The 24,424-nt window shown below is 43.6% G+C and overlaps 14 protein-coding genes across 14 annotated transcripts; 8 read left to right on the top strand and 6 right to left on the bottom strand.

Annotated features, from left to right (window-relative positions):
* Positions 1-27: 27 nt before the first annotated feature.
* Positions 28-2,548, top strand: K450DRAFT_253764 (uncharacterized protein). Its single transcript, XM_051591092.1, has 11 exons — positions 28-67; positions 156-310; positions 382-539; positions 614-886; positions 947-1,040; positions 1,113-1,232; positions 1,308-1,398; positions 1,490-1,814; positions 1,878-1,989; positions 2,050-2,231; positions 2,295-2,548. Exons 1-11 carry the CDS (start codon positions 65-67, stop codon positions 2,450-2,452), a joined length of 1,671 nt encoding a protein of 556 aa, XP_051442130.1. The 5' UTR covers positions 28-64; the 3' UTR covers positions 2,453-2,548.
* On the bottom strand, positions 2,481-5,557 carry K450DRAFT_282915 (uncharacterized protein). Its single transcript, XM_051593461.1, has 4 exons — positions 5,426-5,557; positions 5,329-5,355; positions 5,222-5,228; positions 2,481-5,135 (listed from the first exon to the last, which is right to left on the bottom strand). The coding sequence occupies exons 1-4, from the start codon at positions 5,507-5,509 to the stop codon at positions 2,644-2,646; spliced, it is 2,610 nt and encodes an 869-aa protein (XP_051442129.1). The 5' UTR covers positions 5,510-5,557; the 3' UTR covers positions 2,481-2,643.
* Positions 5,558-6,746: 1,189 nt separating this feature from the next.
* On the top strand, positions 6,747-8,015 carry K450DRAFT_253761 (uncharacterized protein). Its single transcript, XM_051591091.1, has 4 exons — positions 6,747-7,026; positions 7,099-7,226; positions 7,306-7,358; positions 7,439-8,015. Exons 1-4 carry the CDS (start codon positions 6,775-6,777, stop codon positions 7,834-7,836), a joined length of 831 nt encoding a protein of 276 aa, XP_051442128.1. The 5' UTR covers positions 6,747-6,774; the 3' UTR covers positions 7,837-8,015.
* Positions 8,016-8,293: 278 nt separating this feature from the next.
* On the top strand, positions 8,294-8,611 carry K450DRAFT_253758 (uncharacterized protein). Its single transcript, XM_051591090.1, has one exon. The coding sequence runs from the start codon at positions 8,402-8,404 to the stop codon at positions 8,600-8,602; it is 201 nt and encodes a 66-aa protein (XP_051442127.1). The 5' UTR covers positions 8,294-8,401; the 3' UTR covers positions 8,603-8,611.
* Positions 8,612-9,068: 457 nt separating this feature from the next.
* Positions 9,069-10,435, top strand: K450DRAFT_253754 (uncharacterized protein). The gene is made up of 2 exons (XM_051591089.1): positions 9,069-9,299; positions 9,377-10,435. Exons 1-2 carry the CDS (start codon positions 9,198-9,200, stop codon positions 10,265-10,267), a joined length of 993 nt encoding a protein of 330 aa, XP_051442126.1. The 5' UTR covers positions 9,069-9,197; the 3' UTR covers positions 10,268-10,435.
* K450DRAFT_253751 (uncharacterized protein) lies at positions 10,436-13,290 on the top strand. Its single transcript, XM_051591088.1, has 4 exons — positions 10,436-10,792; positions 10,890-12,287; positions 12,379-13,029; positions 13,100-13,290. Exons 1-4 carry the CDS (start codon positions 10,603-10,605, stop codon positions 13,198-13,200), a joined length of 2,340 nt encoding a protein of 779 aa, XP_051442125.1. The 5' UTR covers positions 10,436-10,602; the 3' UTR covers positions 13,201-13,290.
* Positions 13,291-13,885: 595 nt separating this feature from the next.
* Positions 13,886-14,491, top strand: K450DRAFT_253750 (uncharacterized protein). Its single transcript, XM_051591087.1, has one exon. The coding sequence runs from the start codon at positions 13,921-13,923 to the stop codon at positions 14,338-14,340; it is 420 nt and encodes a 139-aa protein (XP_051442124.1). The 5' UTR covers positions 13,886-13,920; the 3' UTR covers positions 14,341-14,491.
* A 144-nt stretch (positions 14,492-14,635) lies between these two features.
* On the bottom strand, positions 14,636-16,181 carry K450DRAFT_253749 (uncharacterized protein). Its single transcript, XM_051591086.1, has 5 exons — positions 15,918-16,181; positions 15,814-15,856; positions 15,103-15,731; positions 14,986-15,017; positions 14,636-14,916 (listed from the first exon to the last, which is right to left on the bottom strand). The coding sequence occupies exons 1-5, from the start codon at positions 16,094-16,096 to the stop codon at positions 14,804-14,806; spliced, it is 996 nt and encodes a 331-aa protein (XP_051442123.1). The 5' UTR covers positions 16,097-16,181; the 3' UTR covers positions 14,636-14,803.
* An 894-nt stretch (positions 16,182-17,075) lies between these two features.
* K450DRAFT_253741 (uncharacterized protein) lies at positions 17,076-18,934 on the top strand. Its single transcript, XM_051591085.1, has 4 exons — positions 17,076-17,465; positions 17,540-17,898; positions 17,982-18,596; positions 18,666-18,934. Exons 1-4 carry the CDS (start codon positions 17,369-17,371, stop codon positions 18,810-18,812), a joined length of 1,218 nt encoding a protein of 405 aa, XP_051442122.1. The 5' UTR covers positions 17,076-17,368; the 3' UTR covers positions 18,813-18,934.
* Positions 18,834-19,112, bottom strand: K450DRAFT_253737 (uncharacterized protein). Its single transcript, XM_051591084.1, has one exon. It carries the CDS (start codon positions 19,023-19,025, stop codon positions 18,855-18,857), a length of 171 nt encoding a protein of 56 aa, XP_051442121.1. The 5' UTR covers positions 19,026-19,112; the 3' UTR covers positions 18,834-18,854.
* On the bottom strand, positions 18,936-20,143 carry K450DRAFT_253736 (uncharacterized protein). The gene has a single exon (XM_051591083.1). The coding sequence runs from the start codon at positions 19,756-19,758 to the stop codon at positions 19,201-19,203; it is 558 nt and encodes a 185-aa protein (XP_051442120.1). The 5' UTR covers positions 19,759-20,143; the 3' UTR covers positions 18,936-19,200.
* On the bottom strand, positions 19,862-20,835 carry K450DRAFT_253735 (uncharacterized protein). The gene is made up of 4 exons (XM_051591082.1): positions 20,365-20,835; positions 20,190-20,304; positions 20,004-20,129; positions 19,862-19,925 (listed from the first exon to the last, which is right to left on the bottom strand). Exons 1-3 carry the CDS (start codon positions 20,610-20,612, stop codon positions 20,043-20,045), a joined length of 450 nt encoding a protein of 149 aa, XP_051442119.1. The 5' UTR covers positions 20,613-20,835; the 3' UTR covers positions 19,862-19,925; positions 20,004-20,042.
* Positions 20,836-21,526: 691 nt separating this feature from the next.
* K450DRAFT_253730 (uncharacterized protein) lies at positions 21,527-21,938 on the top strand. Its single transcript, XM_051591081.1, has 2 exons — positions 21,527-21,717; positions 21,862-21,938. The coding sequence occupies exons 1-2, from the start codon at positions 21,547-21,549 to the stop codon at positions 21,931-21,933; spliced, it is 243 nt and encodes an 80-aa protein (XP_051442118.1). The 5' UTR covers positions 21,527-21,546; the 3' UTR covers positions 21,934-21,938.
* A 1,189-nt stretch (positions 21,939-23,127) lies between these two features.
* On the bottom strand, positions 23,128-24,140 carry K450DRAFT_302214 (uncharacterized protein). Its single transcript, XM_051593766.1, has 2 exons — positions 23,353-24,140; positions 23,128-23,277 (listed from the first exon to the last, which is right to left on the bottom strand). Exons 1-2 carry the CDS (start codon positions 23,982-23,984, stop codon positions 23,223-23,225), a joined length of 687 nt encoding a protein of 228 aa, XP_051442117.1. The 5' UTR covers positions 23,985-24,140; the 3' UTR covers positions 23,128-23,222.
* Positions 24,141-24,424: the final 284 nt, after the last annotated feature.

The following is a 24,424-nucleotide window of genomic DNA, read 5'->3' as shown; positions in this document are numbered from 1 at the left end:
TTGTGGTCACCTTGTCGCGAGTCATAAAAAAATCTCTGAGCTTTTCTCTCAAGCTGGACAGTTCATGGTAAAGCCAAGAATGATCTATCCATGTTACAGCTTTAGCTAACCTATCGGACTCACCAATTACCTGTACATCAATGCACCACTTTCAGTCCCTGGATATTAACGTTGAGCACTTTTACTTGCTGTTACGAGGGCATGCTTTCGAGAATGTCGACATTTCTCAAAAAGTCAAGGATTATATTCTGAAAGCTTCACTTCCTATCAACACCCAGCTAGTACCTCTCATTAAAGAATATGTAAACAGGTAAACGGCACGCTACAAATGGCAAAGTTTCATACAACGCCGCTGGTACTCATTCCAAGATTGCGTTTTAGTATCTTCTATTCACCGCAAGTGCACGCATTGTCTGAAGAATCAATAGCAGACACCTTGAGTCAAAGAGTGAACGTGACAGCCTCACAAGTGATTCTTCTTTTCTATGTATTATATTACAACGAATCCATCCCGTCCCAGTCAATCACAGAATTTCCAGGTAAAGTTTTGTGGACTTGATATCCAACATGCCAATCAGCACTCTATGAACCCAACAAACTTTTGTACTTCTAGCATATTCTGCAGCATTACTCGAAAGCGTGCCTGTAAAGCATATTCTAGATCATGCAGAACTTTCACCTGGCTTCAGTGATATATACCCTGATCTGCTGTGCTGTGTTGCAAACCAGTTCCCTGAACTATTTGATGTGAATGCCGCCCTTATAGCGGCTGGCAGCCGAGAGCGGGCGGATATGGAATCAAGGTTCACCTTGAAAAAACCGAGACGAGCTATTAATATGAATGTACTGAAAAGTCACTTGCACCAACCGGTTGAGGCAGCAAGAGGTACGTATATGCCATGTACAGTCGAGGCATGTGGGCATGTACTCATTACATTGCGGTCAGAACTGAGATATGTGGTTACTTTACCACCTGCTGATCTTATGGATAGAATGGACGCGGTTGTGAGCACAGTGTTACCATCTCTTTTGGACGAACGGTACGTAAGCAAGCCGGGGCTGTTGACGGCATGAGCAGGACACGTTATATATTTCTCGAATTCGCCTTTTAGGTCTTCTCCGACAGTGCAGGAGGCATTCATCGCAGTGTGGGATACTATGAACAGCTTGGCGCCCCGTGAACTATGGGTATCAACTGTCAACTGCCTTTGTAATGAAGATACTCTCTTCACGTAAGCAACCTACCACACGATTACATAAGCCTGCTTGATACCCGATTTTTGACCTATTTCCCAATGTAATCACAGACTAAATTCCCTTATGGCCGATCCCATCATTCTATTCAAGGCTGATACCAGGATATTTCGTTCACCTATACTGTTTCCTATATTTTTATCTGTAAGTTTTTAGGTGGATGGATACCTTGGAGCAACGTGGCAAATTTATTGTGCTCCCAGACTTACCTTGGTTTTGTTTTGTAATACTTCAGCTGTTGGGCAGCCTAAGGACAGCCTCCAAGCACAAAGCATGGCAACGGTTTTCTGCAGTGTTTGCTCAGAAGGAGCAACTTTTTAATGCACGAAATCTCACGACTATGATGTATGCGCAAGACTCGACCATGCTTCAATTTCTTCTTGAAATATGTTTGCGGAAGGATGACGAACCAACAGACCCGCTTGAATCGATACGGCGTCAGATATGCAGCTTCATTCATGGCTTATTTATCGATGACCAGATCCTTTTGAAGCTGCTACATTTCCAGACCTACGATAAGCGCTTGTTGCCGATGATGATGAAACATGTTCCTTCTATATGTGAGTGTCGCTGCGAACATTGTCGTAATCTTGATCCGGTATTAATTGGTGCGCTTGATACAGATATTACATCCAACTTTTTAGGCGAACTGTTGAGGCAGCCGCAACCCGAGCAACAGGTGTTTGGCATACTATTGGCTGGCTATTTGTTTGAGAAGTATCCTTTAGAGAATTAGTAAGTTAAGAAGAATATGACTATATAACGCAAGCTGCATTCACTAATGTTTATGTTCAGTGCGCAGTTAGTCGAAAAAAGCGTTCTCCCTAGATTGTCTAGATTAGCGTTTCCAAAAACAAGAGATGGCTCAGTCCCTGCCATACAACCCACACCTTATCTCCTTGAAGCATTGCCTGCAACCCGTCTCCTGGCTGAGGCTTTCCCCCACCTTGCCCCTGAGATTCTAAACATCTTAAACGGTAAGCAGTCAGATTTTGTAAAACAGTAAGAATGAAAATTTGCACACTCACAGGCCAGTGTAGATATATATACCGCACTACCATCTACGAAGGATGTGGATTTCTGGGCAGATCCAAAGTCGATGATCAATGAACAGATTCGTACTCGTTTAGACCAGTTGAAGCCTCTTGTACAGTTTCAGGCAGATAACATGGACCGCGTCAATAAAAGCACTATGTAGACTTTAATTAAAAGCACAATCTCCGGATAACCCCGAGAAAATAAAAGTACACAGAAAAATCAAAAAGATATATGAGGAGGGAAAGAGAAATACAAAATAATAAATAGATATGAAAAGCATGGTGGTCTGCTACCGATACAACTGCTAAAGTACAAGATTATATGACATGGAGAGAGATTCTTATAGAGTGATCAGGCTGTTGCTTGCGTCGAGAACTGAAGGTGGTGATGATCTATGACATGCTGGGGATCATCTTGTTTATGAGACTCTGGTTCATGAGATGGAGAAGGTTGGTACGGTGGGGTCAGAGAGATTTGACTTGACGTTGCTGTCTGACTTTGGTCATGTCCGAGTGGAGTATGTTGGCTAATAACATCGGTATGATGGCGCTGAGCCGACGCATAGACACCAAGTCCAATGCCACGATAAGACTGTGCTTGCGAGCTGGACTGTTGCGTTGAGCCATTGTTAGATGCTTGTCTCTGCAGCTCGTCTCTCGAGGTCGAGGTTGAATTGGTGTCAGTTTCAATATGCAAATCTTGATACCATTTACTTTGCGCATCCCAGTTATTCTGGTGCGACATATCGGTTTCCATTGACAACAACTGGTCTGCGGTGTGGTGGTCGATGGAGTCAGCAGAAATAGACAAGGGAAAGTTTTGCGAATGTGCAGATGCGTGTGATGGTACAGATGACGGTGACACTTGCATAGCATCAGAGACAATGGGGTCAGAGCCAGAAGCACGCGTGGTGGAGGGTTGAGGGATATTGTAAGTGGGATATGGAGTGAAGAGGCGAATTCGTCGAGGTAAATTCTGAGCATTCATGTAGTAGTCATAGTTTTGAAGCTTGACGGGACCATTGACAGTGGGATCGTTGGACGATATCTGTTGTACATCCCATTGAGGTTGGCCGGCAGAATCGACTTGAAGCGCATCAAATGCAAAAGGGTCTGCTCTGTTGGTTTCAAACTGAGGTGTTTGAGAAAACACAGGGTCTGATCCATTTCGGAGTCCATGAATGATAGACTCTGTTCTTTGGTCTTGAAGTATTTCGCCATTCCGATAACGAAATGCAGGCGATTTGGTAGACATTTGTGAATCATGGTGAGTTGGCCGTAAAACTTCCTTTTGCCTGACCCCTTGTGGTGCTTGGAATTTGTTCATGGAAGCGTTATTTACCATGGATGGGCTTTCAGTATTGGGCGATTGTTGAGGAATGTTCTTTGGTAGCATATCGATGGATAAATGCGTTCGAGAATTCACGGGCACAGCGTTCGATTTGAACGATGACGCTTGTGCTAATGCTGTTTCCAATCGGGTGACCGCCACTCCAGCTTCGGGTATATTGAATGCTTGGTGCAAATGCTTCAGGGCAATGAGTGCTCTACTGAACAGATGGTGCGTCAAGTCGCCCTTGCTCCCTTCCCGACTATTAAGCTCATGAATGTATAATTGAGCACTCCTTTCAGCAGCATGGACGATTAAGAAAGGTGTAAAAACAATGCTGGGGTCTTCGTAGACGAAATCAACAAGTTGCAAAATGTTGGTCACCACAGCCCAGCACCGACTTCTTATTGCTTTGTTTCCTGGCGCAAGAGCATATGGTTGGAGAACGCGCACTTCGACAAGGTTGTAACAAAGATGTAAATTGGCAATCATGGCGCTAGAGGGAGGTTGGAGGTCGGCTTCAGAGCTAACTTGCGGAAGAGGCGTCCACTGCAAATGCTCTGGTAGCATTCGAAGCCAATTGAGTAATTCATTGCTTAAATCGAGTGAGGCCTGCTCATGCTCTTTAGTATGGGGAGCAATAAAAAATTCAAAATGTAATACTCTTTCGCAGATTTGCATGAGTCGGATCATGGCGACGAATCCGTCCAGAACAGCGTGGTCTAGGGCATTTTCGTTTGGCATAGGTATAGGATACTCCAGCTCGACACTATGACCTGTTATCATCAAATGTTTTCCAGACATAAGGCTTTGAATCTTGTCTAGCACATAGCAGCCCCATAGAATTCGTTTCCGTAACTCCAAGCTATATATATCCTGGTCGGCATTGGTTGGGTTTTGAAAGCCTACGTCGATAGCCATTCGAAATGCCATTCCACTGTACATCCAAGATTTACAAAGGGAGGATAGGTGATCGTCATGGTACAATGACATCAAGCAAAAGGAAGCAATTGTACTAAGTCGACTTTGGTCCATGTATCCAGGGACCATGTAGCTGGCTTTCGTAAAAAAGGACGTTCCTGACGTTGGCGCTCCGGAAATACTTGAATCTCTCCCGACATGATCTGCAGCGTGAGCAAATATGGAGTTTTGAAGTAAAGGAGATATGAAGGTGTCGGAATCGGAAGAGTCTTGTAATAGCTGCTTTCTGGGTAATATAGCAAAGATTTCGTGGCGAAATTTGAAGTATGCAAGAAAAAGTTGTTTTCTGGCTGAGGAAGCCAAAGCATTGGCATTGTGCAACGACGTGGTGTCCGTAGGTGGGTTTGTTTCAAAATCCGAATAGGTTCGCTTGAAGGGTCGTTGTTCGCCAATGCTGGGACTACTGCTGCGTTTTATATCGGCGTCCAGTGGTGTCGGTACGTCTTTTGAATCATAATCGCCTTCCGCATTCTCGGTCCAATCCTTTATATCTGCCTTTCCATCTTTCGCAAATGAACACGGTCGGCGGCGAACTGATAAAAATAGTGGCAAAATTGGGAATTAGATTTGGTTATATCCGATGAGAAGTAGCTACTTGATGTCTTGGTACTCTACTTACCTTTGCACTTTTACAGGTGAATTCGTACCACAAGCCAACACGGGGGTAGAGATATAAGGTAAGATTCAATTTGGTTAAACTTACTAATAAACAAGTCTGTTACATACCTGCATACAAGGATGGAGGCCGTCGCACTAGGGGAGGTGGGAATTGTGAGTGAGAAAAAAGCATTAACACGCCAATCAGGTTCTTTTACTACTTTACCTTGATCTTCTTTTGTCTACAAGTGTAGCATGCCCGCCCGACCTTGAATCTCTTTTGCTTATCCATGTCCTCGGGAGGCGTCATTGGATTATGAAAGCTGAAAGCATTGACGAGCGTTTTCCGAGGCAGCTGGGTGTGGGGAATGATAAAAAAAAAAAGCCGGGGAAAATTGCGTAACTCCGTCACCAAATCACTGCTCGCACTCGTTCAATGGTCCAATCGGCTACCGTGTTTCGTTTAGCCAATAGGCACTCGATTTTTATTATCATCACACTTCAGCAGGAGAGTTTGCCCTCAAGGGGGACTACTGCCCTCAAGGGTGTGAAACATAAACTTGCCAACCAAAACTTACTGCAAAGGCATCCTGAATTGCCCTTGATATATAGAACGATGAGCTTTTTCAAACCATCCACTGCTCTGGATATAGGTTTATGTTATAGAAGCGGCGAGGCGGGGGACTCCGAAATAACAGCCAAAATTAGCATTGGATGTTGACAAATGATATCGAGATTGACTATGGCCTCCTGGCTGAAAAGTCTGCTATTTTTTTTTCATGATTTCACTGTGTTGTAACACACTGTGTTGAAAGCGCATCAAAGCGCTCAAGTTTCATCGTAATTGTGTGTTTGATCGCCAATATTGCATGAAACTAAAATGGAATACTTATTGTTCAAATGTTTCATTCTAGGAGCTGATGGAGGTTCACTTCCATTTTGAAGAGTATATCACATGTTAAAGTAGCGTCTATTCGCTCGATCATTGAAGCCCCAAGCGAAGTGTTTGGCAATTAATACAATGGATAATATGCAGCACTTGTAAAAGGATTTCTTTACTGTAAATGAGACATTTCTCTGAAGAGGTCTTTGCTTTTGCTGCTGTACCACTGAGTTGCAGTTACAATTTATGTATTTTTGAACTTCAACCCCCCTCGACCATCTCTCATCAGTAGCATGGTCTTACTCATGATCAGTTGGCTCAAAGCTGCTAAGGATGTATAAAACTCGTTGCACCACGTTGACACATACGATGCGTCTTAGCAAAGATGTATCCGCCACCGAGTGTTATGCGTAATTGGCAGTAACAGCTGAAGGAGGTGGTGCAATCCCTACATTGCACATAGGGTTGCGTCGTCCTGACGACAAGCATGATGGCAGGTCGACTATTAAAGCTAGTGGGGCTGATCAGCTACAGGAGGTGAATTAAAACAATAACAATTGGGTGTCATCATAAAGAGATATGCACACCAGACTGTGGCATAAATAGAATGATAAAATAACGTAGGCATTGGTTACTGCTTTAAATACCCCTTTATTGCTCCTTCGCCGCTCCGCACCTCTTGTTCGTTCACAATGCAATCCATTCCAAAGAGCAGTAATGCAGTAATTCGCTGGTTCAAGCTGGACCAATTCGAACCAGAACGAGCTGTCACGTCAAATTGGGTCTCATCAAGGACATTGCTTATGATTCGCACATTGCCAGTATTGTATGGCTTGATAGTGTTGTTCGGCAATATGGGCACTATGGCTCGAGACGGTCTTTTCCAATATTTTTTCTGCTTCTTTACTGATATGACTTATATTGGATTGTGTTCCTATTTATTGGTAAAGTATTCCAAAGATGAATAGACTGTCAAAAATTTCAATGCTAACACCTTGGCCCTATTTTTGCCACAGTGTGTATACGGTCACCATGTACGATATTTATTAAGTCCAAAGCCTCATACACCGCAATCTTTTTTCAATCAATGGTCTTTTCTGAATTACCTCTTTGTCATTCTATATCACACTATAATATGTTTCAAGTGAGTTTCTGACACAGAAGATGGACGCGTTGCTTTTCATCACTTGAATGCTTATTGCCACCTTGCCTCCCATCTGCAGCATTGTAACTCCTGTTGTTTTTTGGGCCTTGATCTATGGCTATATTAAAAACCGTAAGTTTTTTCACCACATAACCTTGTGAAGCGACAGTCATATTCTGTTCATGTAGACTGATGAAATTTTGTTATTCCAGAGGTTTCTAATACCGAACAATGGTGGCTGGCAACGTCAGTTCATGCTGTATCATTTTTCATGATGATGACTGAAGTCACCTTCACCAAGATGGTTTGCGTTCCACGCATGGTCCTCTTTCCACTTTTCGTCTTGATACTCTACACGTGCTTGACGTTTGTTATCTTTGCCGTGGACCATGCCTGGGTGTACCCCTTCCTGGATTGGTCACAGGGGGCGGAAGCTGCCATTTGGTACGCTTTAGTTGCCCTGGTTGCCGTCATTGGCTTCTTCCTAAACTATGGTGTCCATCAACTTCGAGATGCAGTTGCAAGGCGTGTTCACCGACGTGTTCACGGAAACTTTGACGAGACCACTGATAAAGTCGAGGTCAAGAACGATGCCGCGGAGGAGGTATAAAAAACCTACACAACAAACTCTTTTCATTTACACTCCAATATTTATTTTATGACATCGATGGATTATAATACCTCGCTATTCACTGAATAATCAATTGACTGCAAGATTAATATTAATTGATGTACTTTCTATTTGCGCCATTCAACGAAAATAAAAAAAATTCCGTCACTGCAACTGGGAAGTGTACTAGCAAAGATTTTTTTTGGCAAGACCAGGCTTCTCAAGCGTTCAGATTCAGGCCCTCATAATTTTGAAGCACAATGACTCCTGATGCCATATGCCCTGCTTGAAAATTTTGTGGTTCCGCCTTTCCATGCGAAGAGTGAGACAAGCAAGTTACAACATGGTATTTTAGTTTATTTTTCTTATACAGGCATTAAATAAAAGATTGCATTATCCTCAATTCTATGGAAAGAAAAGATGACGTTAGGCGCGACAGATGGGAAATGTTTGCAGGGGCAGAAGTTGGCTCACACAGCAACACATGTGCGCGTGACTGGGAAATCATCGTCCACTTTCGTCAGCCGGGTTCACCAAAACAAAATTCCGTCTCTGTATCCTTCCAATGTCATTAATAGCGGACGAACAATTGCATACCAACACATATATATGGAGCCAGGAGAAAGACCAGGTGACGATTTCATTCCTGGTTCCCGAACATTGTAAGCCAAAGGATCTCGACATTGAAATTGAGCAGCAACACGTCAAGGCTGGGCTGAAAGGTCAAGAGCCCGTGCTGAAGGTTAGTATTTTGGAATCAGTCTGATAACAAAAAAAGTTTTGCTTATTCGAAAAAAAAAATGGTATAGGGAAAACTGTTCGCTCCTGTCGACCACTTTGTGTCTCTATGGCAACTCGAGAAAAATAATGCCACTCCGTCATCGAACCCTTCGTCGCTAACAGCATCACCTTCACTATCTATTGCTTCATCTTTTGCATTTCTTTCACCTTCCCATTCACCAAATTCAAGTGTCATTTTGCCCGCCCCGGCACTGTCCGAGTCATTGACTCTAGAAACCAGCTCACAGCATGCTCTGGACCCGTCATCACTGCCACCATCGCTTCCTTCGTCTGCCGAGAACTCCCAGCCTAATTCCCCCATTGCTAGTGCTACTCCTCCCGCCAGCTTTCCACCAGAAACCACCAAGCGTTATAGACTGCTTACGATTCATTTGGAAAAGGAAGATAGTGATACAGACTGGGTTGTGCCGATTTCAGGAGGCTACCACGGGCTGGAAATGGACATGGATCCCACTAGTGCTTATTACTTGGGTGGATGGTTTGAAACCAGGATGAATGACGCTAAGGTAAGGACTAGCTGAATTTATGGGGATTTCACTGGTAATCTATTTAAATGTAAGATGACTAAATTAATCAAAAACAAGCGTGCATTTCAACACTTTGAGTCGGCTGCACATCGAGGGCATACAAAGTCTATGTTAAAGATTGCCGCCATGTATGAGGTATGCATGCTGAACCCTTTTAGACCATTGTTGTATTTCCGATGTACTGATTCATCCAAAAAAATTTCCAAACTCAGGTCGGAAAAGAGGCAATGGAAGAAAATCCTACTATGACTCCAGTATACCCGAGTCGGAACGCTGCGAAGGCTTTTGAATGGCACAAAAAAGCTGCCGACGGGACAGTCGCGGCAGATGGGCAAACAATAGGAGCACCCGATGCCGAAGCCTGCTATATCGTCGGCACCACCTACGCTGCAGGTTCAGAAGAAGCCGATGTTGTCAAGGACTATGACAACGCTCTCATGTATTTTCAAAAGTGCATGCTTACCACAGCAGCACATATTGACTTTGACTTTTCCCATGGCGATGACCCCAACGACCCATTATTACAACGCAAGCCACTGCGTAGTTATCCCCCACACACACGCGATGAACGGTATTTCTGCAGTGCAGCTTTTCAGGCGGGGTTGATTTATCTAGGAGGATCTGGAGACCAGGAACATGCAGCCCTTCATGTTAACGAGCCAAATCCTGTTCTGGCAGTCGAATATTGGAAACAAAGTGCTATGCTTGGACATGCTCAGTCATGCTTCAACATAGGCGTGATGTACGCAAATGGTATGGGTGTCACGCAAGATGTTTGGCAAGCTGGGCGCTGGTTTGGTCGTGCCAAAAAATTGGATGGTATTGGCAATTTGGATGTACCACCTGGCGTGGAAGTAGTGGAGTGGCACGCATCCAGGCCGTCAAGTGACCACCAAAACAAGAAGGCAAGTGACACGCGCATCTCAGGCTCAACCGGGGCTGCTGGTACTTCATCTACCAGAAGAAGAAAGAGGAAGTCTAAACGAAGAGGTCGTCAGCAACAACATGATCAAGAGCTCGTAAAATGGGTGCTTGGAGTAGGATCCGTAGTAGCTGTAGCTGGTGTCATAACTTGGTGGGCCATGCGTAAAAAAGATCAGTAGGATAATATATTCACCCTACCCAATTTTTTTCCTTGTTTTCCCTTTTCCTGCCACCCCTACCCATAATAGACTTTTTTGTGTAAAGGAAAATCCACCCTGTGTAAATTTCCCCACATCTTTACAACTCTCATCCCTGACCTCCGTGGTCTTCCCAAATGAAGAAAATGCTTATTACATGATTTCTCGGGTTTCTATTTCTCAAATAACTTGCAAACCGACTTTTTAAACCGGGTCGCATCCTTTTTTCACTTTCTCTTCTCATTTTATTTTTACTTTTTTAAGAAGTCGGCTAGCACCCCTTTATTACTGTCAACCTTCTCAGCATACAACACTCTATGGCATCAGCCGCCTCACCAGATACAAAACGATTAGCAAAACCTATCCACATACAATATCTTGCAAATCTACCGCAGCCGCCAAATGATCCTGTCAGATATTTTCTAAAGCTTGTTCTGGATGATCCGACAAGTTGGCACGCCGACCTGCAATTTGTATTCGGCTACTATCATGTTTATGTGCATAAAGGTAAATCTTTTCTTTCAAAAAATCATGCCATCATTTTAATATGTGGGGTTATGCTGTAAATAGGATTCACTTGTGCTAAGACGTCTTACCTTCCCAGCCGTACTCTTTTCACGCACAAACGAAGAATGGAGACGGATCTTTTTGCCGGAGCTTCAACCTACTACCATGTCAATCAAGTTGGACCCCGATCATTCAAGCTATGAACATTTTAAAGCCCTCGTAGAATTCATGTACCTGGGTCACTTGGAAGCTGTAAAGCATTTGGTGGGAGTTGCATTTCGAAACGATGTCACTGAGTTCACACGGCTGGAACTTCCTGGCTTGGAAAAGAACCATGAATCCAGTGACTCACAATTTAAGCGCCACATCGAAACCATGGGAAGGGACGGTGTATGCAGTGATATTGACATTGTCGTCGACCACGTCCACTTTCCAGCGCATAAGTTCATGCTGTCGGTTGCATCGCCTTATTTCAATGCCATGTTTTCTGGGGAGTTTGTCGAGGCAGCGGCTGCTCACATTCGACTACCCTCCAACGTGTTCAGCCCCGACTGCTTAAAAGCCATTCTACGGTACATCTACACTGGCGAAATTGAAGCGTTTGAATCCAATACAACTTGCCCCACCGAGCAAGTTGCTCCACTGCCCATCCAAAGTATCTCCCTCAATCACTTGCCATCTTCCTTAATCGCTAAGCAGCAATCGTTGTATCAGCTACAACGAATATGGATTGGCGCTGACTATTTAGGTATGACCGATACTTTGTGCGCCCAGGTGCTTCGAAACATGTATGGAATATTGCATAAGCTGGACTGCGTCTGTCAGGACTGTCAATCTCTTATACCACAAAATCTTATGTTTGCTCACAAGAACTCTATTCACGCGCTCGAAAATGCTTTGCTAAGAGGACTGCTGAGTGATCCAGAGAAATCTGTTCCAACTATATGGGCTCACCGTCACTTTGCGAGGGAAATTACCGATACTGAGATGCGCCAGCGTCTTGTTGCATACACGGTTGCTCGAGTTCATCGCCATAACGCCATACAAATATTGTACGCTTGCTTTAGTGCTTCCAAGTCACTCACTGTGAAAGACCCGTTCATCGCATGGTCACCACCCTCACACTCTCTTATCTCCTCCCTCACGTCATATGCAACCCGTCACATTGCCGAACACTTCTTATTTTTTTGCACAGAATACCCAACCCTACTATCATGTGTAGACGGAATCACCTATACCCTTGACTTTTTAGAGTTTCTGCTACAGCGCCTACTAGAAGACGAAATGAAGGACGCCAATGCTGGTATCTTGTATCAAGGCATTGTTCTGCATTTAATGTGTAGAGAAGCCGTTCAAAGGAATCTAAATGCCAGAAGCATTCTGAACGTCGCCAGGGATATGACTGTCAAGTACATTGAACGCAGGCTACCTGAGGTGAAAAACAGTGGATCCTTGAATGCCCTGGACTCTACAGTTCTGGTTGCATTAGCAGAAGGTAAAAGTTGGCATTGTGTTGCATATGTGATCTGCAAACAAAGTTTAAATTCGAGTGACCACTCATCTTATCTACTATCGCATTTAAAAAGATCTCTCTGTACCTTACCGGACGCTTTCGAGAACGCATAGTGCAGATAAACTTCCCAACGGATTTTTCCCAGGAAGGCGACGATCATCTAGCAGCAGTCGATCATCGCTTAATCAATCCTCCATCCTTGTCGTCAGATCGTCGCTCTCTAGGAGTTTAGACAACCAAACTTTGACCACCTCGCAAAGAATTTCAAATGCATTCAGCAAGCGCGGATGGACAAGGCGTGGTTCGGCGGGTTCAGTAGCATCGTCCGCTGGCTCGGCATCTATGGAATCGGCTGCGTCACTCCCCACTAGCTTATCTGGCCCATCATCACCAGTACTCGTACCACTGCCACCATCCCACACATATGACATTAATAGCGCTGGTAGCAGTGATGTATCTGTTAGTCCACTAACCCCACCTGCTTCGCCACCACTGCCTTGCTCAAACACAGCGACCCGCGCTTCCAGATTAAAATTCGTATTGCCTCCTAAGCCACCTCACCAATCATCCTATGCTAATGGTACCTACCAAGGACATGCTCTCAGGCTTGGTATGAGAGTGAGATTGTTGAGGAGAACCGATGACACTGTTGGGACCATTCGATTTATCGGTGAAGTTGACTTTGCGGATGGAACGTGGGTCGGAGTGGAGTTAGACCGAAGAGGTAAGAGAGCTTATTTTATTTTCGGGATCACTCTTTAGGGGAAAAATTATACTCACCTTCTTTGTTCAAGTTGGGAAAAATGATGGCTCAGTAGACGAAATGAGATATTTTCAAACCACTGCAAATCGAGGTGTGTTCGTCAAATCTGAAGATTTAGCCGTGGCACTGTAGATTTTTGTAATACTTGTATGCTCCCATTAAATATGCTATTCATACCGACATTTAACCGAAATGATCAAAACATTTATAAAAAAAATAATTATGAAAACAGGATGAAAAACAACCAAGTGCATTGCTATTCGAACAACTGAGAACGATGATGCAAACCAGGATTACAGCTCACCCAGAATGGATGTTTGGTGCAACGTTTTGCGTCATATATCATACATGGAAATTACATTACCAGCTTGAAGGCCTTGGCAATGGTTGAAAGAAGAACTAAGCAAAAAAAAAATACAAGTCAACATAAGTGCCTTGATCCGCAACAAAAAACACCTCTTTCTTCTTTCCCTCCACCATGATCGACTTCATTGCTGCCTTCCTCAACTTTGCCGCCTTCATTTTGAGCTTGTTCGCTCTTTTAGGTGATATCAGCAATATTGGCTTCTTCAGAGATATCTATTACTCTCGAATCGATTTGGTCTCATCTAGCAACAGCATCATAAATGCACTCACAGGAGCAGTTGGTGTTCCAAACTACATTACAGTTGGTGCCTTTTCTTTGTGTGAAGGTATGACTGGCAAAGGCATCACATACTGCACTCCAGCTAAACTTGGGTTCGACTACCGTAAGTAACCTTTTTTTTATATATGTGTAGAAGCATTCAGATGGTGGGTCTAATAAAACCTTTGGTAGAACTGCCTGGGTTAACCGGAGATCTCGAGAATCTTATGCCGTCAATTGCACACAAGGGGATCACCACCGTTCAAGCAGGCCTTTTCATACCTGCTGTGTGTCTCACCTTCTTGTCCCTGCTGATCGCTCTGTTCGGCCACTTCAATCGCCCTGCATCCCTCTGTGCATCCTTCCTGACCTTTATCTCCTTCGTACTTACTCTGGCTACGTTTATTGTTGAGATCGTCGCCAACAACGAGCTAAAGTCAGGAGTAAACGACCTTCATCTTTCGACCATCACAGTCACCATTGGTCCTGCGGTGTGGATGACTTTAGGAGCAGCTATTGCATTATTCCTGGCAACGTGCGCTTACTTCTTGGCTTGTGTTTGTGGTGTTGGACGAAGCAGGAGACATAGAAATTCTACTGAGCCAATGCGTGAAAAGCCAAGAGGTTGGTTTGGACGACGAGTATAATTCATATATACGCCGGGGGGTTGTTGGTATGGCGTGCCATCATCCTCTAGTACTACAAACAGACCGATTGTTTGATATTTTAATCATTATATGCTATACTGTAAATCTATATAAATGTACGCATGGGATATTCCAGTGCAAAAAGGGACATTTTTGTTTCGAAAGTGATGGTGATAGCTGCTACTCAGCAGCCTTTAGAGCATAAGCGACCCTCATGAAAAGAAAAAGTAAAAAAGATTCAGTAATTCGTTCCTGTTAGAGGACGGTGTTAAGAAAAGTGTTTAAAAATAAACAGTATGTTCTGCTATCATCAGACTTGATTAATTTTATTAGTCTTTAATCCGCAACACTCAGCTACTGAGTGTTTCGCAAAAAAATATAGAGTAACTAGCATTTAACTAGCATTTACAGATTTCTATCGAGTACAACCGTCGGTGCTTTCACCAACGCAATAATCCAGTTATCACGTAGCTCGGAATTTGATAGACGACTTTACATAGTGCTTCGAAATCCGTTTGTTACGTCCCTTGAATAAGAAATCTTCCAACACAGATGAAAAGTGTGATTCAGTCTTGGCTGTTCATATGTATCATCGTTAAAAACATGTACCCAACCAGACATTAGTTAAAATCACAATGTACTTACTTGTTGGATGCCACCCGTCCCACCATAAATATCTAATTAATGAATGAAAAAGGATTGAGTGAAAATCCTAGGCAGCATAGCAAGATCACCATCATAGAATGAAAAGATGTCACTTACTGATCTGGTTCGCTGCAATGGGAACCGTCTGAATTGACGCAAGCCTCTATGCTGTTACTGATACTGTAGACATTTGGGTTTTGAATCATGTCCATAATCAAGGCATACGAGTTGAACGTGATAATTTCAGTATCGGGATAGGCCGAATAGAAAGCTTGGAGCCTGTCCACAATGTACTGATTAAAGTTCTGTGCCAAACCATCAGCCACATCATGATCGACTGACGTGGAACCATTTGTGAGAGTTGGGAGGTAACCTATGGGTGGAGTGAGCGCTACAAGAAACCGTCTAGCACCTTGGCCTTGATATAAAGTAGAAATCGCATTCAGAATTGAGTCTGCCGCGACAACCAGTTTTTCATCCCTCTCATCTGGCTGCACATTCGTGTATGTATCGTGCACATCGTTTACTCCAAACCATAGTGCATACAACGTACTGACAAACGGAAGTGATTTGCCACCCGTCAGCGAGTTGGTATATGACTCGATTTGTTGAGCGGCATCTGGAACAAGCCGTGGCAAATTGGAGTTATTAGCAGTGGCACCAGAGGCTGCAAAGTCGTAGAGGTCTATTCCACTGGACGCAGTAAGATACTCAGCCCATGTTGGCCCGTTGACTGCTCGTTGATCCTAACAAGGGAAAAATGGGATGAGTTATAGGAGTGAGATAAATTAGCATTTAGGAGTAGCAACGATTGTCTGTATCACTCACAAAATTGTTTTCGGCATATGAACTCGCATCAAGGGGAGCGTCCCTATAATTGGGCAAATGAATATCATAACGAATTTGATTCCAACCATGGTACCTCATCTTACCCATTTTCTGTCCATGAATCACCAAAGATTACCATTGCCTTGTAATACGACTGGTAGCAAGGACCTTTTGAAAATCCAGAAGGGTAAATCTGTGTGTCTTCTGGACACATCACAACCCTTGCCTGGCCAACCATGACCAATAAACTGAGTAGAGCAAAAGTAGCCAATAAAGATATCATTGAAAAAGATGATGACGAACAGAATTTCGAAGAGTGAAATCACGTAACATTTAAAGGAAATCAATGTAAGACATCTGATTTCGGCAAATAATATGCATGCCTGCTGATAGGTCTTGCAAGGGTCAACGAAGGTTTACATCCGTTAAGAATAAATCATTCAGGAGGGTGTCATTTGCGGCCGATACTTTGTCCGAGGTCATCTTGCTTACAAGCAAGAAGAACAGTGACGCTATGAAAACATAGGTCATCCGGATCGTTTGTCAATACGTTGATGGCCAGAAGTTGCATAGCATGAGACGTTCCAGTCAGTTATTGCCCGGTTTGAAATTTTAGCGTTTTAGGTTTCAGGCACCAGCCATATCGTTTTCCCCTTTTTTTTTCTCTAAGGTATGTCATTTTCACAGTCATGGGTTGACTCTAAGGAAGTATAGATGATAGTTAATATAAAAAGGATGTACATTACTAGAATTTGACCATGAGTGAAAAAAACAATCGGTCAAAGTGGTTTTCGATACCAGTTTAAGTAAATGTTTTCTGAGCCGAGGGGATTGAATGCTAACAGGAATGTCCTGTTATTGGCTCAACACAACCTTACATTGTTGTTTAATTATTACTTTTGCTTTCAATCAAGGCTGAATCCCTCAAGTTTATGCTCACGACAAGTCATCCAATTCTATGAACACTAATACAAATTGTCAAGTTCTCAAACATGACCTCAACTGATGGTTTAGTCAGTCGCTTGAAGACCATGGTATTGTCACGCGATATGGGGGGTTATGGTCAACTTGAAGGTAAATCACCTAAACTAGCAAAATGCTGAAATCGATCAAGTGAGCGCTTGCATAGATTCCCCCAAATTCTCTGTGAGTTGCAGGACAAGACTGAGTTGTGCCATGGCTTGTGGAGTTTGATAAAAGCAAGATTTTCGTTCAGCTTGAGTGGACCGGCATTGCCTTCGATCAGGTCATTTCCCACGTGGGCCTTCGCTCAACTTCGTTAACTCAGTCGATTGCGCTTGCAGAGGTTCCCGGCATCGAGGTGGCTTCTGAATTTTATAGCTTTTAGTAGGTAAATATTGCGAATGGATGTACATTCTTGCAAATGGACCAAAGGTAAAGATGTTCTGGCCACCTGCTTTGGGCTTCCTGATCCGGTACTCCCAGCCATGCAATTCTTGCGATTGAAGGTCCGCGGTTGTACAAGCCGAGAGGCTTTAGTTATTTGCAGAGCTCTCTCAGAGAGCTTGCAGCCGTTCCATTCCTTTTTCCACTCATGCTATCCATACACCGGGCAATAACTATGCTGGCCATACTTGTTCCCGTCTTATTAGGAAGCAACAACCTTGCATTGGCCGTTGATCCAACTTCAGGTACAATTCTACTCTCTTTGTACATTGCGTATACCATTTTACTAAAATACTCAAACCTGCTGTAATCATCCTAGCTGCCCCAGCGCAATCTGCGGCACCAGCTTCGACTGGAACTAGCTGTCAAGCGGTCAATTGCCAGCTTAAGTGCAACCCAGCTTGCTCATCCGACATGGTGTGCAGTTTAACTACAATGAATCAGTGTGCAGTTTGCCCAGTGCCAGTCTGTGTCAGCAAGAATTTGGGAACGTCGTCCGACTCTTCTAGCTCTTCTGGGTCAAATGCTGGACTACTTCCCGGTCTGGTTGGAGGCTTAGTGGGTCTTCTGGTTATTGCACTTGTTGCTTTTGGTATCATTCGATACAAGAGAAGAAAAGCTCAAGGTCTTCCCTTTTGGAAATCTGGCGACTCGCACAGTGAGACATCCGAACATTGGGTAAAAATTTCTCTTAAATATGTCTTTTATCTATTTCCATGCTGATATCCACAATCTAACCATAATTTTTTTGACACTGATAGAACCGACCAGGTACCCAGTCCGCCGTGGTACCCATCGCCTATATGCCACCATCATCGCATCATACCCGTACTGAAATGCAAAGCGCTAGCTTGGGAATGCAAAGTGCTAGCTTGGGAACTGGCGCATCGCTCAGAAACTCACTCGCTCTCAGCAATCAAAACGACTATCTTCAACATCCTTCTACACCTAACAGCTACACCTCCCGATACTCATCTCGATCTGAAAATCCATTTGCTGATTTGGACGATGAAAGTACAGTACAGCTCAAACGTGTTGTCACTTTACGAAAGATGGACAGCGTCTCCAGAGGAGGAAATCAAACTCCACCTGAAGACGATGACGATGACCAATCTGTCGCTTCTTCGGTTATGAATGCAGTAACGCGGAACGACTCTGTATCAGCGGTTCAAATGCAAAGAGCTAAACCGACGTTGATGCGAATCAATACTATCAAAGTAGAAGATGGCACAGGTGGTATGAAGAGAAGTGGATCTGTCCGAACCATTTTGACTCCAGAATCAGGCTCGGTCACCTCATCACGCTCCAATAGCACCAAGCAAACTAGCAATGAATCAGATACCGCTCCATCACAGAGTTCTCTGACTGCACAACAAGCAAGTAGCGATAATCCTTTTCACGATCGCCACAGCGTAATTGGTAACGATGAATATGTAGATGACCAGGCCAAGCAAGAACGACCGGTTAGCGTAGTCACTTCCGGCAGCCATCGTACCAATGTTACGGACAGTGTCATGTCGGCTCCGGGTGATGGCGAAATCACAATCTTCTGGGATGGCAACGGTGGCTCCTCTAGGAATCACTCTGACTGATCTGAATAGCTAGCTGTATTTACTTCCATTCCTTCAACTATGTCACTTTATCCTATCATACATTCTTTTTTCCACATAAATCAACCTGAACCATCCAACCTGAACCTTTGACAGCACCGTTTGTGATATAGTGGTGAATGCTAAGGCAGCTACCGAGTTTGATCGGGCCATATACGCAAAATTTATACCAAGCAATATGATACACCTATTCATGCCAGTCGTCCTTTTGGTTGTATTTCATTTCATTATGGATGAATGAGTGTATTACGTCTTCCCCGTAAACTACTGTACAGCCATCTATCTATACATAACTATGTTACAATATATGGCGGGTATTCGATGCAAGGCCACCAAGTTAATGTACGCTTTCCTGGGTATGGGAACACAACTATATCCATTCCTCCGGAAGAACGGAGTAGAAAACCTCTTCGCCAAATTCGCCATCTCTGATGGTGCCTGTCAATTTGAGCTGTTTATCCATCAAGCTGCGCATTGGAATATTCTTGGCCAGCATGGTAGCAGTGACTTGGTCTAGCTTCAAGACCTTAAAGGCATAACCGATCGACATCTTCATGGCTTCTGCAGCATAGCCCTTGTGGCGAGCTTCCGGTGTAATCATGATACCGACATCCCCAATCCTTTTGGCCCCTTCCGTTGCGATATGGCCGAACCCACCCAGGCCAATGACCTTGTCGCCTAACGAAGTGTCCACTAAGACAAGATTCACTCGGCCAGGTACGTCTGAATCAGCTGATTCGCGCATTCTAACAACCATGCCTTCGATTTGAGGAAGTTTAAAGGATCCATTTCCAGCATGCGGGTCAAATTCCGTGTTTTGTGGGTCGGAGAGGAGCTCCAAGAGCGCAGGGGCATCCTCTACGTTTGGAACTCGTAGCAGGATGGGAAGCTTCGTTGAGCGAAGAACAGTTTGAAGTTGACCAGGCATATTGTCGAGCTTTCATGGTATTTGTCTCGGTTGCTTATATGCAACTTTTGAAGGGTGGCGCAGTTACTGATTGGTGGTACGGGTAATGCTTCTCTAAAAGGAGAATATGATTCAATAGAGAAAGATGCCGCTTATAATCCACGGGGAACCACCGACTGCACCGCTTCCTAACCATCATTCCTTTTTATTACTGCTGATTTTCTTTGAATATCCCTCCTCCCATACTAAAAGACATAGTAACACACCCTGATGAAATATGTTCACATTCTGTTTAATAGAACGCTTCAAGCGCCAACATCTAATTCACTGCCCTCAGGGGGTGGAGCATCAAACTTTAGTATATAAACGCGACGCTTCAACGTGTCGAGTGACTGGAGACGAGTATTAGATCAAATATGTTAACCATCACGTAGTTATCTACAATCGCTTACCGGAGAAGTAATGTATTCGTCGCATTGATAACACCAAACACTGAGATCCGAGAGCGAGAGTGCAATAGCGTGCCCTGCTTCTGTAGAATGCAATTTGGCGCAGTTGTTTTGATATCTGCGGTACAATTAGACTACAATGGGATTTTCCTAGTATACAGCGAACGAAAAATCGTACCTTGAGCAATATACACCTCCACAAGTCAAGCATAGCCAAGTCTCGGGCTTTCCGCAGTGCGTGCAAAGAGCTTCGCGAACGATACTGTCCGTCAAGTCGGTAACCAGTCGAGTGCGGGGAAGGTGTTCGCAATCGGTCTTTGGAGTGACTGCAAAACCAACCATCTCGTCCTGAAGGCCAACATTCATCAAGTTAGAAGACTCAGGTGCGGTGGATGCAGCATTCGAAGACGAGGATTCGCCGTTCATTGTTTGTTGATTGTAGGAAGCTACTGCAGGAAACCAAGTGACGGCTCTCAAATCTCGCTGGCAGTGGCGTCCGAATCTTTTTATTTCATAGGATTATACACTTTCAGTCATAGCAACGCCCTACCACTACATCATAGTTATCTCTGGTTCGAATCACATTGCTCAGTTATGCAAAGTACATCTCACCTCTGCCAGTAGCCCCCATTGTCGCCGTATTATCGCTCTATATGAAATAAAAAAGAAAAAATGTTTAGCAATTAACGAACGTCTCACAAATAATCTCCTTGCAAGCAGTCAGAGATTGCGAATGGGTGTTTGATCTTCGAGTATCGGATAACAGAGAAAACAGAAGGGATGTGTGCGCGACACGGTTGAATCTGCGTGGTGGACATACATGAACCATGCTAGGCATGGATCTTGTATATCTCGAGATAATCGGTTTGATCGATGACTGCTTGCAAAAAGACAACCGCTACCTCAAAGTTACTTACCAAAGCAGTACACGCCTGTGTCAGGTTCATCAAGCACGTTTCTTCCGAGACACAGTTGTTTAGCTATGAGTTACAGCTTGTGGGGATCCTGGCTAATGATAAATATCGACAGCATCTCCTACTCATATGGGGGTCATGCCGAGCACTTGCGCCGTGGCGTCAAATGATCATGGCCATTCTCACATTATCAGATACTCTTCCGTCATGTTGCATACTCCAGACCAAAGCGGGATGGGTGAATTGACCCTTTTTCAGAACAGTTTGGGCCAAAAGTTTTTGTTTGTCGGGTATCCAAACTATTGGCTGACTATGCTGGTTGGCGAATTGCCTCGAGTCACGCCTGTAAGTAAACCAAAAAAAAAAAAAAACCTCAATAATTTTTAGGGAGTTCCGTTGCGGTGACCAATCTCCCTTTTTCTTACACCTTGCTTTGTGTTCACAGCATGTCAGCGAAGCCTATATCTTTCACATCGACAGACAATAAGCCATCATCTACCACACAACATCTGACATTTGGCCCATTTTCCGCCCCAGAACACTTACCACCCTACTCTCCGCCAACCGCTCGTCAACTACATCTCACCAGCCCTCCCACCTCACCAGGCGGCAACTGGGTAAGTTAATCATGCCATTTAGATGACAGCGTTGATGTACCGGCGATCCCTGCAAAGCTTTGTTAATCACCCTACCTATTAAAAACATTACATTTGTGTAAATAATATTATGCATTAGTTTTTGATGCCAAAAATCTTTCCCAGTTTTTTTTCCCACCTATTTTTCGTTTCGCTTTGTGGAGGCGGCGTGTTTCTTGCAGGAATTCCCCTCTCTAGAAAAATTGTCTCAGTATTTGGCTGACACTATCCTTCCGGGATTTTCGCTAGCGTCAAGGCAATTTACCCATTCAATTCTCACGCCGTGCCAGCTTACCTCCTCCTCCGAATTTCTCAATCCTCTCTCAGCATCTGAATAAGGCACAACCAGTGGATCACTTCGAACCCTCCTTACCACCTCAACAAAAAAAAGAGCCATGCCCGCAACCTGTCAACAAAATGATCTCAAAAGTTCAGAAAAGCCAAAAGCGACCGTACAGCCCTATGGGAAATGCGATCCTAGAAGGCCAATTTCTTGATTGAGAATGGCTTGGTAATTGATACTAATTCAACGGACGCCGTGAAGTATCACTGAAGTGGAATCATGATCTGACGTATTAATCTCGTGTACTCCTAACCTAATGCAATGGCTTTTTACATTTCGGAAGAAGGGGTTTGTATTGAAAGCATGGTCTAGAGCCGGGAAAACTCTGCTTACTTGCTTGCTAAATGGTGGAACATGCAAAGCGACGATACCCCATATCCCCTTACCGAGTTTTCAGCATGAGCAATTACGTTTATGGAGATTTTTGCTTTAATTCGTGCCTACTGGGTAATGCCCTGGAAGTACGTTTATCATCCTTCCCATCAATTAGCGTGTCTGGTTTAAACCAAACATAATGCAAAATCCCTCTACCTTTATAATAGCAAATTATTCGTCAACGCCCCTCATACTTATCTCCTGCGCGTAACATAAGAATTGACACGGAACAGCTCAATTTTGACTAGATCCACAAATATCGAGTAAATGACACTTGATCCTCCTCACTGTTTTCCAGTCATTCGTTTTTTGATCTTATATGTTGGTGAGCACAGCTGTGGTGGGTGGGAGACCGAACCTGATAAAATCCTCATGCTTCTAAAAACAAAATTTTAATAGTTCTATCGTCGTGTCATTCAGTGCTCGGTAGTAAACTTCTGTGGAAAACTGAGGTGAATTTGTAACAACCTTCTCTAACATGTTTATCCAAATGATAGAAGAGCATCGTTTTGACATTACCTATTTGTTGAGCTTAACACACTGTTGAACTCGCAGTTATGCAAACATTTCAACATCGGATGAAAAGAAGAAAATTAAACACTGTCAATGCCAGTGCGCAGCGTGCGTGAGCAGGCGGATAAACTATTTCATTTTGTTTTTATTAACAATGAGGTACCAAATTGGACTTCATTCTATGAGAAGAATATGTACAGACTTTTTTTTGACAAGCTTCAAATGAACTGGAGGTTATGCATTCTATGGTAAATGGTTAAAATTTGACAGGAAATTGGAGCATTCTTTTCACCATGTTACTCGACAGTGACCTGAAATGGAGTTATGTAAAGGATGAATGTTTGTTTTTACCCCGCCGGCTTCTGAGATAAAATTTTGAACATTACCTAGCTTTCCTACTAAATTTATCCAATAGATACTTCATTTTGGAGGAACTGCTGGAGACGGAGGGAGCTTCGGCCACCGAGTTTGTAGACTGACATGATTGTTGTTCTAAAAGATCCTGCAGCCGGTGACATTCAGCTTGACTATTTTCGAATTGATTTCTGACCAGCAGATTTTCATCCCGGAGACGATCCAATTCCGTAACAGTCCTACACCATTTCAATTGACTTTCTTTCGCTTGGAGCTCAGCTTTCTCGGCCCTGACTAGAGCTTCTTGCAACGTGCTAAACATACTCATGGTAGAAGATTTTATGCTTGCTAGAGAGCCAGTGACTGGGTCGGAGTTACATGACGAGCTTGGAGAAGGAGTACGCAGCGGCCGAGAAGCACTTTTTGGTCGCTGAATGTCTTGTTCAAGAATTGATAGCATAGATGGGTATAGAGGTTGTGCTGATGAGCTTCGCCGCATTTTGCGTTGGTTGGGTACCTGCTCAGGAGTCCCTAAGTAAAGCTGCTCTCTACGAGATAAGCTTGGATCGTAACTGCGACGCTTTGTGGATTTCAAGGAAAGAGATTGTAAAGATACGTTAGCCATGAATTGACCTTGCATGCTCTGGGTAAAATTATCTTGCATAGTTGGGTTTGTTTGTAAGGACGGGAAGGGGTTTTCTTAGGAAAATAGCAATAAAAAAGAAGTAGGTGTAAAGAAAGTAATCATAGATATGAGCTCTATGAATCTTTTTATTTTTGGATGCGTTCATTTCAGTTTTATTGTCTTTTAATGTCACGCAGATGTTTAATTTTTAATTGTTTTTACCTGATTTGCAAATGTAGATGTATAGAGTCACGCAAGGTATTTTTTGCTCGCCAAGCTGAATAAATTCGAAGGATGGTTGAATAAGACCTGCCTGAATTAATAGCTAAGATTAAATTTGTCCGTAGTGAACATAAAAACATCTCCAAACTAGCAATCCTCACAAGCCCAATCATTTTTCTAAATGGTAGAAAATAAAGAAGTTAAAAAATTAATAATAGGCTGATTAGCAGGCGCGCGTTCTGGTAAACAAGCAAAAT

This window comes from Umbelopsis ramanniana, assembly GCF_025399195.1.
Source record: "Umbelopsis ramanniana AG unplaced genomic scaffold K450scaffold_54, whole genome shotgun sequence".
NCBI classification, from domain to species: domain Eukaryota; kingdom Fungi; phylum Mucoromycota; class Umbelopsidomycetes; order Umbelopsidales; family Umbelopsidaceae; genus Umbelopsis; species Umbelopsis ramanniana.
The sequence above is the reverse complement of the archived record's forward strand: the minus strand, read 5'-3'. Positions and strand labels throughout refer to the sequence as shown.

Excerpts from the sequence above, each read along its gene's own strand:
- K450DRAFT_253737 (XM_051591084.1), bottom strand. The coding sequence starts at position 19,025 with ATGAATAGGTGTATCATATTGCTTGGTATAAATTTTGCGTATATGGCC.
- K450DRAFT_253736 (XM_051591083.1), bottom strand. The coding sequence starts at position 19,758 with ATGCCTGGTCAACTTCAAACTGTTCTTCGCTCAACGAAGCTTCCCATC.
- K450DRAFT_253741 (XM_051591085.1), top strand. The coding sequence starts at position 17,369 with ATGCTATCCATACACCGGGCAATAACTATGCTGGCCATACTTGTTCCC. Across the intron at positions 17,899-17,981 it reads GTGAGACATCCGAACATTGG|AACCGACCAGGTACCCAGTC; the intron begins GTAAAAATTTCT and ends TGACACTGATAG. Across the intron at positions 18,597-18,665 it reads GTTCTCTGACTGCACAACAA|GCCAAGCAAGAACGACCGGT; the intron begins GCAAGTAGCGAT and ends GTAGATGACCAG.
- K450DRAFT_253750 (XM_051591087.1), top strand. The coding sequence starts at position 13,921 with ATGCCGTCAATTGCACACAAGGGGATCACCACCGTTCAAGCAGGCCTT.
- K450DRAFT_302214 (XM_051593766.1), bottom strand. The coding sequence starts at position 23,984 with ATGCAAGATAATTTTACCCAGAGCATGCAAGGTCAATTCATGGCTAAC. Across the intron at positions 23,278-23,352 it reads AAATTTAGTAGGAAAGCTAG|GTCACTGTCGAGTAACATGG; the intron begins GTAATGTTCAAA and ends ACTCCATTTCAG.
- K450DRAFT_253758 (XM_051591090.1), top strand. The coding sequence starts at position 8,402 with ATGTCATTAATAGCGGACGAACAATTGCATACCAACACATATATATGG.
- K450DRAFT_253761 (XM_051591091.1), top strand. The coding sequence starts at position 6,775 with ATGCAATCCATTCCAAAGAGCAGTAATGCAGTAATTCGCTGGTTCAAG. Across the intron at positions 7,227-7,305 it reads CACACTATAATATGTTTCAA|CATTGTAACTCCTGTTGTTT; the intron begins GTGAGTTTCTGA and ends TCCCATCTGCAG. Across the intron at positions 7,359-7,438 it reads CTATGGCTATATTAAAAACC|AGGTTTCTAATACCGAACAA; the intron begins GTAAGTTTTTTC and ends TTGTTATTCCAG.
- K450DRAFT_253751 (XM_051591088.1), top strand. The coding sequence starts at position 10,603 with ATGGCATCAGCCGCCTCACCAGATACAAAACGATTAGCAAAACCTATC. Across the intron at positions 12,288-12,378 it reads TCTGGTTGCATTAGCAGAAG|ATCTCTCTGTACCTTACCGG; the intron begins GTAAAAGTTGGC and ends GCATTTAAAAAG. Across the intron at positions 13,030-13,099 it reads AGTGGAGTTAGACCGAAGAG|TTGGGAAAAATGATGGCTCA; the intron begins GTAAGAGAGCTT and ends TCTTTGTTCAAG.
- K450DRAFT_253730 (XM_051591081.1), top strand. The coding sequence starts at position 21,547 with ATGTCAGCGAAGCCTATATCTTTCACATCGACAGACAATAAGCCATCA. Across the intron at positions 21,718-21,861 it reads CCTCACCAGGCGGCAACTGG|TTTTTTTTCCCACCTATTTT; the intron begins GTAAGTTAATCA and ends AATCTTTCCCAG.
- K450DRAFT_253754 (XM_051591089.1), top strand. The coding sequence starts at position 9,198 with ATGACTAAATTAATCAAAAACAAGCGTGCATTTCAACACTTTGAGTCG. Across the intron at positions 9,300-9,376 it reads AGATTGCCGCCATGTATGAG|GTCGGAAAAGAGGCAATGGA; the intron begins GTATGCATGCTG and ends TTCCAAACTCAG.
- K450DRAFT_253764 (XM_051591092.1), top strand. Across the intron at positions 1,041-1,112 it reads CCATCTCTTTTGGACGAACG|GTCTTCTCCGACAGTGCAGG; the intron begins GTACGTAAGCAA and ends TTCGCCTTTTAG. Across the intron at positions 1,815-1,877 it reads GAAACATGTTCCTTCTATAT|ATATTACATCCAACTTTTTA; the intron begins GTGAGTGTCGCT and ends CGCTTGATACAG.
- K450DRAFT_253735 (XM_051591082.1), bottom strand. The coding sequence starts at position 20,612 with ATGAACGGCGAATCCTCGTCTTCGAATGCTGCATCCACCGCACCTGAG. Across the intron at positions 20,305-20,364 it reads GGAGGTGTATATTGCTCAAG|ATATCAAAACAACTGCGCCA; the intron begins GTACGATTTTTC and ends ATTGTACCGCAG. Across the intron at positions 20,130-20,189 it reads ACGAATACATTACTTCTCCG|TCACTCGACACGTTGAAGCG; the intron begins GTAAGCGATTGT and ends ACTCGTCTCCAG.
- K450DRAFT_282915 (XM_051593461.1), bottom strand. The coding sequence starts at position 5,509 with ATGACGCCTCCCGAGGACATGGATAAGCAAAAGAGATTCAAGGTCGGG. Across the intron at positions 5,356-5,425 it reads GTAGACAAAAGAAGATCAAG|TGCGACGGCCTCCATCCTTG; the intron begins GTAAAGTAGTAA and ends CACCTCCCCTAG.
- K450DRAFT_253749 (XM_051591086.1), bottom strand. The coding sequence starts at position 16,096 with ATGATATCTTTATTGGCTACTTTTGCTCTACTCAGTTTATTGGTCATG. Across the intron at positions 15,732-15,813 it reads CATATGCCGAAAACAATTTT|GATCAACGAGCAGTCAACGG; the intron begins GTGAGTGATACA and ends TTCCCTTGTTAG. Across the intron at positions 14,917-14,985 it reads GGACGGGTGGCATCCAACAA|CCAAGACTGAATCACACTTT; the intron begins GTAAGTACATTG and ends ACATATGAACAG.